Source organism: Talpa europaea (assembly GCF_964194135.1).
Source record: "Talpa europaea genome assembly, chromosome: 2".
Lineage (NCBI taxonomy): Eukaryota > Metazoa > Chordata > Mammalia > Eulipotyphla > Talpidae > Talpa > Talpa europaea.
Window position 1 is genome coordinate 26283709 of NC_140068.1, and position 10593 is coordinate 26294301.

At 40.0% G+C, this 10593-nt stretch overlaps 1 protein-coding gene across 1 annotated transcript; it reads right to left on the reverse strand.

Annotated features, from left to right (window-relative positions):
• Nucleotides 1-402: 402 nt before the first annotated feature.
• SMLR1 (small leucine rich protein 1) lies at nt 403-9377 on the reverse strand (the record flags this gene model as incomplete). The annotated part of the gene is made up of 2 exons (XM_084258097.1): nt 403-512; nt 9251-9377. The coding sequence occupies 2 exons, from the start codon at nt 9375-9377 to the stop codon at nt 403-405; spliced, it is 237 nt and encodes a 78-aa protein (XP_084114223.1).
• Nucleotides 9378-10593: the final 1216 nt, after the last annotated feature.

Here is a 10593-nt window from a genome sequence, read left to right on the forward strand (position 1 = left end):
AGCATTCAAGGCTATCTTTTGCTCTCTCCATTTGAGCTTCCACCTCTAAAATCAGAATAATGCAAGCTTCTATGGGATCATGTAAAAATGATTCTGAAGAATTTAAAAAATAGGCCCATCAGAGAGTATAGTCCTACAAAAGAAAATTTAAAATGTGAGTCCATAGTTTATACACAAAAAAAACCCACATTCTTGGTGCTCTCTGAAGAACTACTATTTAAGCTGAGTCTCATAGAAGCCATCAAATGTGCCACATCAGTGTGATTCAGACAAGCATCTTAGTTTTCTTTCTGTTCTGGCCGTGGTTATAGTTTATGAACCTATATTAATAGCTAAGCTGTGGACATCACTCTGACCAATAGAAAAACCACTGAGCTTTAGTCAACGATCAGTGCCCAATAGTCATGTTTGTTTCATTCTCTGGTACAGGGGAGAGCCAGCCTGGCGATTGTGAAATCGTTGTTGGCGATTGTTGTATTGGCAACCGGGAGTCTGGGACAGTTCTTCGTTAACTGAAAAGAAAATATCAGTTAATAATTTGCATGTAACTTAGTGCCACTTTTTATTTTCAATTTCTCAAATTCTTTGTGCCATTGGTCACTTTCAATTACCGGCCAGCATTCCTGACATCGGTAGCACCAAATGTGCAACACCATGTAGATTACAGAAGTCCAGGTCTCTGGAACAAGTCCTATTGTGGATCTCTCCTGACCTCCCTGATCCTTTCCCAAAATGTAAATGGTCTAAAGAATGGTCCTGGTTAGAGTGGAAAAATAAAACTTGTAATAAAAATCGTTCTGTGATAAACATATTCTAAGACACACACACACACACACACACACACCATTCAATAAGAGTTTATTAAAGATGTCTATAGACCCGAGGCTGGGGATATGGAAATACAATAAGATTTCCATCCCTACTCCTCCCCCAAATAAGTAATTTTGAGCACTTACAGTCTTTAGATAAATCAAATTAATTTCTTTCCTTTTATCTTTTGACATATTTTACTAAAACTGACAGTTTCAACTTTTTGCCACTAAACTCTCCTTAGAGTCTTCAAATATAGCTTCAGCTGTAGTTACTTTACTAAAATATTAAAACTCATCAATGACACCTTAATTATAAGAGCAAGTGTCACTTTCTCGTCCCCAGTTTCTTTACTCCGTCACATTTGACAAGCCCCCAGTATCCCAATCATTCCCCTTGCTTTGACTTTTATTATTCACAAACTACCTTTCTGTGTGCTGACACTGCTCATGTATTTGCCACCACTACTTCTCTGGCAATGACAAATTTGATTTGTGGCACTGAGATTTCTCTTGAGATTTCACTAAGTATCTCTTGAGATCTTCCTGGTGCATCAAGAAAACTAGATCTCTCTTTCTGATTGTCACCAGCACACACAACTAAATCTTAAAAGGTTTATTAAAAAAGTATAATTGGTCAAATCTTCCAAACCAGAGATCAGAAACCTATAATCTTATAGGAGACAATACATGTTTATGGAATTGAACCTGAAAATGTCCTCTTGGCTTGAATGACAATCTAAGCAAACTACCCCTTGTCAGGCACTTATATGCCAAGTGTCCCAGAACACATGTACTTTCCCTGACCTGGATTCACCTAGGCCTCCACAACTTGTCTTCTTAGTCAGGAGCGGTTATCAGACAGAGACAGATCTAAGCTGCATGAGGCTCAAGATTGAAAAACTCATACAATTGTTGAGCACTTATATGCCAGATACTGTGCGAATACCTTTGCATAGCTTATCTCATTTGATTTTTGCTATGAAATTATGCTGTATGCATCACTATTATTCTTACTTTACAGATGAGCAAAGTGAGGCAGAAAGAAATCAAAATGAAGCAATTTGCCTGAGATCACAGAAACTGATACTTTCAGCATTTGATCCCAAGTAGTCTCACTCCAAATGCCACACTCTCAACCACCGATCACACTGCTTTTCACATAAATTATTGCTAATCTGAAAGCATTGTTTTGAGATAGCCCATGGTTTAGATTTATAAGCCCACTGAAATATGAATTAACTTTCCCTTGTATTTTTTTTAAATGTATTGATTTATTTGTACAAGCACTGGGTACAGTCAGAAACACAGGAGGATGAGAGGATTCACCAGAGCCAGAGTGGGGAGCAGAACAGGCAGAAGGACCAAAGTACACTGCTGAGGGGAGCAGCGGGCGCGGCAGGAGAGGTCTGCACACCATGTGGGACACTTGCCAGTGGCTGGGGATTGAACCAGCACTGCAGAGGCTGCGGGCAGCTTTGCAGCCCAGCACTCAACCCCTGTTCCACCAGGGGAGGCCCTCCCTTGTATTTTTAATTATCAAAGGCAAACTGCTTTGAATGAGAAACCAGGATACATATTATAAAGCTGAAAATGGGTGACCTGAATATTGGGATGAAAAGAAATGAACTCTAGGAGTGGAGATTCAGAATACAGACTAAGAAAAAGCTCATCAGTCTACCCTGGGTTAGGTAAAAAGGAGAAGACTAATTTGATTTGTTTGAAGACTAGCAGATGTATGCTAGACAAAGCAGAGAGCAAGATAATTTATCTTTCTGAAAGAGTTTGTAATTCGGCCATCATTTTATTGCAATGGGTCTATTAAGGAGTGTGTAGGGAGAAATAAGACTGGTACCCTTGGAAACACCTGAGTTTGGTATTATGGAAAATTCTGCAGGCAGCAAAGTTAGCCCTTTGGATCACAAGTGAAGAAATATAATGTCCTCCATCTAGAACTCTTTATGCTGAGGAATCGCCCACATCAATAATTACAATTATAGAAAGAAATTGATTAAATTCTCTCGAAGCTTTTGTAAAATTCTTGCCTTGGTTAAAATTCTCCCACAGTTGACTCTTAGATGGGTGATAAGTTTATTTGCCTGAGCCTAAAGGATTTATCCATTTAACAGAAACTGTTGGACACCCTGTTTATTACTCCAGGGGCTGTGCTAGCTGAGAGGGTGCACTCTGCAGCCAGGTGGTCAGCATTCAAATCTTGTTTCTACTACCTTCTGGGTGAGTTAGCTTGGAGAATTTATTTCCTCATTATAAAGGTGAATTTATTTTATTTTTTTCATAACTATACCATTTTTTAGATTAATAACACCATCCATATATATATATGAATTTTTAAAGGTGCTACATATGTTTTTATTTATTTGTTTGTTTATTATTTTTAATTAATTTTAAAAAATTCTTTATTTTATATATTTATTTTTTAAAGATTTATTTATGAGATGACTGGATCAAGAAGATGTGGCACATATATCCCATGGAATATTACTCAGCATTCAAAAAAGATAAACACATGCAATTTGTAGCAACATGGATGGTGCTGGAAGAGATCATGCTCAGCGAAATAAGCCAGAAAGAAAAAGAAAAATACCGGATGGTCTCACTCATAGCAGGAATCTAGAAAACTTAAATAAGGGACCAGGAAAATGAATAACTATAAGAAAGTGAAAATCAAAATCAACAAAAAACTATGAACCAGAGACACTTTTTGGGGGGTGGGGGGCGAGAGGGGAGGGATTGGGGTCAGAGTGGGGGGGTTGCAATTGTATGGGGAATATAAAAATAAAATTTATTATTTAAAAAAAAGATTTTTCTATGCATAGAAGAACTGGGGTACAGGCCAGAGGTGCAGGGGGTGAGAGGATTCACCAGAGACAGAGTGGGGAGCAGAACAGGCAGATTGAGTGAAATACACTGCTGAGGGGAGCAGCGAGCAAGACAGGAGAGGTCTGCTGCGCCATGGGGATTGCTCCCTGGCCGGGGATTGAACTCGTGTTGAAGTGGCTGTGGATAGCTTCACAGGCTGCGTCCTAACCCCTGTGCTACCAGGGGGGCCCTAATTTATTTTTTTTACAATGTTTGCTTTCTTTCTCAGGTGTAGTCCCCATAGAATTTCTACCACCAACTCACCAGAGCACCATCACCATAGTCCCTTGTGTTATTCCTGCCCTCGTCCTGTTCTCTTTCCCCCCTCATCCCCTACAGAATGTCTCTGCTTTGTAGTTGTCTTTTTATTATTATTTGACTTTGTTGTGGTTTTTATTGCTGTTATTATCTTTTTTTTTTATGCTTGGTCCCTCATTTGGTTCCCCTATATTCCTCCTGTAAGTAAAACCATCCATTATTTTTCTTTTTCCTTTTGACTTATTTCACTGAGCATAATCCCTTCTAGCTCCATCCATGTTTCTGTGAATGGCCTGAGTTTATTGTTTTCATTGCTGCATAGTATTCCATTGTGTTATATACCACATCTCCTTGATCCAGTCATCTATTTTTGGGCATTTGGGTTGTTTCCATATTTTTCATAGATATATTTTTATTTCATTTTTAAAATTGAAGTAACATAGGTTTACAACACTGCATATGATTTAGGGAAATGGTTCATAAATGGTTCATACCTTCTCAGATCTATGTTACCAAGCCCTCCCCCATATAAGGCAGTTGTAATTATATGTATTATAATAACACAGTCTTTTTGGAATTAAGTAGCAGGGGTAATAGGACTAATCATCATTCAAAACAGTTACTGTTAAACCTTATAGATATCATCCTCTCACATAATCCGCATACCCTATAGCTATTTAATAGTAGCTGAAGCTTTAAGATGTTAAGTAAGAGTGTCCATTGCTATAGATTTGAAATTCAAATACCATTTGGTTTGACTCTATAGAATGAGTTCTTAACAATTTCATTCTGCTAACCCTAAGTTTTTCTGATTTCTCCATATATGCTTATCTTTTTTCCTTTTGATTGCTAACTGCTAAAATATGTGAAATTCCCTGAAAGATGCCTCACCACTCTGTACATTTTCAATACTTGAGTTGTTTGTTTTAGAATGTAAGCTGTGGAAGGCTGGACCTGACCTTATCTTGTATCCCAGTCCATACAAAAACTTTAAGGCATTCTACAGACAATTTTTTTTTTTTAATAATGACTACTTTGGGCAATATTAATTATTTTAGAGAGCATTTTGTTCTTGATCTGGGTGATGGTATTTGGGGCACAGGAACAGCACTGAAAATAGAGATTTATGAATCTCAGGACTTCGGAAGATAAGATAATCAAAACTTCTGTGTAGGAGATGTGAATTGTCCATGACAACAGTTGATAAAGGGGTGCAATGAAAGTTCCAGACTCCACCTCAAGAACTACTCTTCAAGGCAAGTGACACAGATTGAAGAGTTCAGGATGTTAGAGAATTTTCTTTCTTCCTTTGTGAGAAAATTGATGTTCTCTACATACTAATTAAATTTACATGCACCATTACCTCCTAACACTTGAAGTATAAGGATTAATGTTGAATAATTACAATACCGCCACATGCTTTCCATCACATCTTAAAATGCCTCTCTTGTCTGACAGACCAGGATGCATGAGGCAGGCAAGCTGATATTCTGTTTCAGAATGCTGGACTCTGGAGTTCTGTGAACACACCAGTTAATCTGTCATTGTCCCTTTCTTTACAGGAACAAAATAGGAATGATTACACTTGCCATAACCCTGGTTGGAAGATTAATGACATGACATTTGACCATCTGTTTACAGTTTTTAAGTAGGAGCTGCTAAATGGAGATACAAACTAGTAATATTTTATTTGGAGCAAAGTGATTTCATTTGTCCTCAAACTGGAAAGAAGATATTACTATATGCCCCTAGGAAAGTAGCTACAGAAAGAAATATATTTTTAAAAGCTACATGTTTGTAGAGGTTTAAATTTTTTTAAGAAGAAAAGAGAGCTTGGAATTAAAGGAAACCAGGTCCACATAAAAATGAAAACATGTACAGTCCAAGATTGTCTCTAACACTGGACAACATAATCAGGTATTACTCTAAAAAATAATGTACAGATCTCATTTCCCAATCAAAGGGAATATGAGCAAAGGAAGATTTGAAACCTTTTGAGAGGATAATATAATTCAGACTGCCCCTCAGTTGTCACCTGGCTTGGTACCTGCAAGAGGTAGTATCCAGGGGCCCTACTTTATTCACCTCACTTGGGACCAAGGCCCCCACTTTCTTCATCTCACCACACCTGGGACCCAGTAGCAACAGAATGAAAACCAGCAATATGGAAAATGTTTTTGGTCCAGTTAGATGGGTAATCTTGTCCTGCATCCACTGGATGGCTCATTGGCTGGCAACTAGTATTGGTCATTAGTATTCATTCTTCTCCACAATGCTCTTCAGATGGGGCCCCCAATGCATTAAGTGGCTGATGCATAGATTTTGGTTACCCACAAAAAATGCTTCCTCCCCTTCCTCATTCACTCCTTACCTGTACTTCAGTGAGAGCCAGCAAAAGCAGCACAATGGAGAAGAGCCACAGAAAATGGAAGCTCATTGCATCTGTAGGGGTGCCCCTTACCTGTTTAGAGTTCCCGCCTCTTGTGGGAATGCTCACCTCTAACTTCAGGACAAGATTTAAACAGAAAGGGCAGGTCATGAACTGTGCAAGTTTGAAGTAATTCACTATGTTGATGAAAGGAATATTGGCTCTGGTCAAGTGGACTGAGCTACTTGGGATCCCTACAGTTAGATTCTAGGCTGCAAAACAATAGAAGCTTTGAGAGTGAAGGGTTAGATCCATAGTTTGGGAAAATCCAAAAGTCAAGAAAAACTCAGCATATCAGAATTTAGAAGGAAGTAAGTGGAAAGTGAGTATAGGTCTCTAGGGCCTTCTATTCCTTGCTCTCAGTACTTCAGAAGCAATTCCAGTTTCATTGAGCTATAAACCTATGATGGTGTGTTTTGTCTGAGACTTGATCTCTAGACCTTGTACACCAGGAGGGATGTGTGGAAATGGAGGGTGTCATCCTGCAACAATCACAGTGATGTGACAAGTTGACCATAGCCCTGGTACTGTGGTCCATAATTTGCCTGCATTTTTTTGGTATCACCCCCCTGATATCTGACATTCTCAAGTAAAAGTTGGCTTTTCCAGGGTCTTCTGAGGAATGAGATTGCTATCTTTATACCTCAGACCAACATAAATCATGTCAATATCTAAGTGAAATACAGGCCTATTTAATTTTTATAAATTCTAGTTGTCCCCTGCCTCATGTCAATCAAGGATAAGTAAAGCTATTTAAAACCATGATCTATTGTTTTCTGTAGAGTTTGTCCCAAATACCAAGTGTCCTGCTGAATGATCTGACCTATAACAACCGACAAGTAAAATATAGTAAGAAACTTTGAAATCCATGAGGCTATCTTGGCCTGGTGTTTGATTTATCTGATGCTTAATACATTTTTGAGATACTAAAAATGTTATCTAGCCAAAGAAGCAGGGGGAGATAAAACAAAGAATTTGAGTGCCCGACTATAACATCAGCTTCTATTTCTTATTCTACAGGGTATGAGGAGAAGCCTGGCATGTTGTGACTGAACTGCCTTTGCAACAGCTTTTTTTTTTTTTTAAGATTTATTTATTTGCTTCTTTATTTTTAAAGATTTATTTATTTATGCATATAAGGACTGGGTACAGGTCAGAGGTATGGAGGGTGAGAGGATTCACCAGAGACAGAGTGGGGAACAGACAGGAAGAATGACTGAAATACACTGCTGAGGGGAGCAGCGGGCGAGTCAGGAGAGGTCTGGAGCGCCATATGGGTAGTTCCCTGGCTGGTGATTGAACTCTTACTGCAGTGGCTGTGAATAGCTTCATAGGTTGCCTCTTAACCCCTTGTGCCATCAGGGAGGCCATAAAGATTTATTTATTTATGCATGCAAGAGCTGGGGTGTAAGACAGAAGTGCGGGAGGTGAGAGGATTCACCAGAGACAGAGTGGGAAGCAGAACAGGCAGACTGACTGAAAAACACTGCTGACGGGAGCAGCAGGTAAGACAGGAGAGGTCTGCCGTGCCATATGGGTAGCTCCCTGGTGGCCAGGGAGGCTGCGGATAGCTTCATAGTGCTGTGCTTAACCCCTTGCACCATCAGGGATGCCCAAGATTCTGAATATCTTATTTATGTCATAAAACCCATTGGGGCATCACTTGAACTTGCCACATTTTTGTGGAAGAAGAGGGAATTTGAAGTCTGTTTTTTTAATGCTCTAATATAATATCACTCACCTTAAGAAATATTACTGCTTTTTTGTTGATGTTGCAAAAATGGCAACTAGCGTCTATGATATTAGTCGGCTTCCTGCATAGTTTAGCAAGTCACAGTCCAATTTCTTTAATTTCAATTACAGCAGAATAAACAGTCTCATTTCAGGACCCAGCTGCCTGTGTCCAAATCACTTTAACTTTCCTGAGTTTTTGTTTTGTTTTTATTTGTTTGGGTTTTTTGTATCTTTAGACTATAATCTCATGGGAAGCTTACACCAAATCATCAATTATATCTATTAGTGTCTGACATGTGCCTAACACTGATGGCACAATGTTTGCTACTTTTTCTTTTCCTTCCTCCTTCCTTCCTCTCTCCATTTTTTTTTTTGAGACAAATGATAAATGAGTTTGTTTGTTTGATCTCTCTTTTAAAATTGAGGTAACATAGGCTTACATTATTGCTGATATTGTGGAATTATGGGGTCCCCTGTCAGGTATTGCTACCCTAATGTATCCACCATCCACTCACCCATAGTCCACTACCATAGTCCGATGTGCTACTTTCTTTTCTTGTTCTCACCCTTCCCTCAGCACCTTCTTCACTGGACACTTCAGTTTTATTGTGAGCTTTCAAGGGTTAATTTTTTTAAGCTTGTCTTTAACTTCTAGCTTGGTTTCTCTATATTTCACATATAAGAGACACCATCCAGTATTTATCTTTCCCCTTTCTTAACTTAAAGTGGCTGACAAAGAACGGTATGTTCCCAAGCTGACAGGAACATACATGCAGCTCTTAGGGAGAGAAGATAGGCCATAAAAATGATTTAATATTTGCAAAAATCTTTCCCTGAGAGCAAGAACAAGCCACCCCATGTCAAAATTGTTGACTTAGTTTGTCTGTGAGGGGCTACAGGTACGGAGGCCCTTACAGCAGGCTTTCAGAGCCTACGGCATAACCCACACTGCGGAAGGGATCAAACTCTGCCACATTCACCAGTGAAGATATCTTGAGAGAAAGCTTACTGAGAGGTACCTACAAATCAAAGAGATGTATTTCTCCAGGCCTCCCAGAAACACGTCAGCATGTTTGCTTCTGCCAATGGCATGCCGTGTGGGAGGCCTTCTAACCCCTGCCTTATGTGGCTTCACACTTACCCTCCATCAGTTTGATCCTGAAGTAGGCAATGAGAAGGAGCAGCAACAAAGTCACGGGCAAGAAGACTCCAGAGAGCAGGAACCAGCCGGGGAGCTCTCTCAGGAACTCCGACAGCACTGGGCTCATCTTCATTTGCACAGATCCCGGGGCCAGTGGGGTGGGCACCTGGGATATGGGCAGCTCTCCGTGGAGTCTGTACTAATTTTCTTCTGGGAATCTGGCCTTTGCTCAGCACAAGTCGCTGGAACTTTTTGTGGACTTTGCTCTATTTAAACAGCCCTTGAATTCTAGGAGGATTGCAGGCAGGTTACTCTGTAACTCAGCAACAAAGTGTGGAGGAATTGAAGGTGAATTTCCCAAGCCCTTCCAAAGATGACTCCTTATCTGTCAGTCAGGAATGACACTTACCTAGAATCAAAAGTACTTGACTGTAAGCAAAACTGATTGTGATCTATATTCTTCTTACGTAAGCCCAGACGTAGGAAGAATCCGTCCTATATTTTCCAAATTTCAGTGTTAAAAATTACTTAGCAGCCACGTTAGTGTACCTATGAATTTGTGTCTAGAAAAAATAAATTTTCCTTCATACATAGTTGATACAAATGTGTCACTTCTTTCGAGAATGTTCTGCCCTGAATACTTTTCCGAGAGGGTCACGCATTTATTCATTTATCCAACAAACATTTAATTCCACAGAATCCAACCTCATGACTAGATGCCAAATGTACAAAGAAGAGTAAGTCATGCTCCCCGTCCTCTGGAGAGACAGAAAGAGGATGGCATGATGTGGTAATGATGGCTCCCTTTCCTTCTCCCCTCGGTACATCAGTTTTTGCTGCTGCATTTGTAGCTTGCACTCTCCGCTTTCTTCTGTTTACTAATTTCTATGACCCACCATTAGTGGTAGCAGAAGGTGGCCCCTCCCTGACAGTGATGAGGTGGGTGGTGACTGCAAACTTTCTGGGAAAATAAAGGGCAATAAGCCATGTTGCTGTTACCTTGTTGACTAAGTTCACTTGCCATTGACTGCTTTAGTGAAGAACCTTCAGATACTTAATTACTTAATTAAAACCAACCATGAGATTTATTTCCACATTATATGAATCTCCTGGAGGGTCTCCCTGGTGGCGCAGAGGTTAAAGACAGTGCTATCAAGCTATTTCCAGCAACTGCAGCACAAGTTCGATCCCCGGCTGGCCAGGGAGCTACCCACATGGCACAGCAGACCTCTCCTGCCTCACCTGCTGCTCCCCTCTGCAGTATGTTTCAATGGATCTGCTTGTTCTGCTTCCTACTCTCTCTGGTGAATCCTCTCACCCCCTGTACCTCTGGCTTACACCAC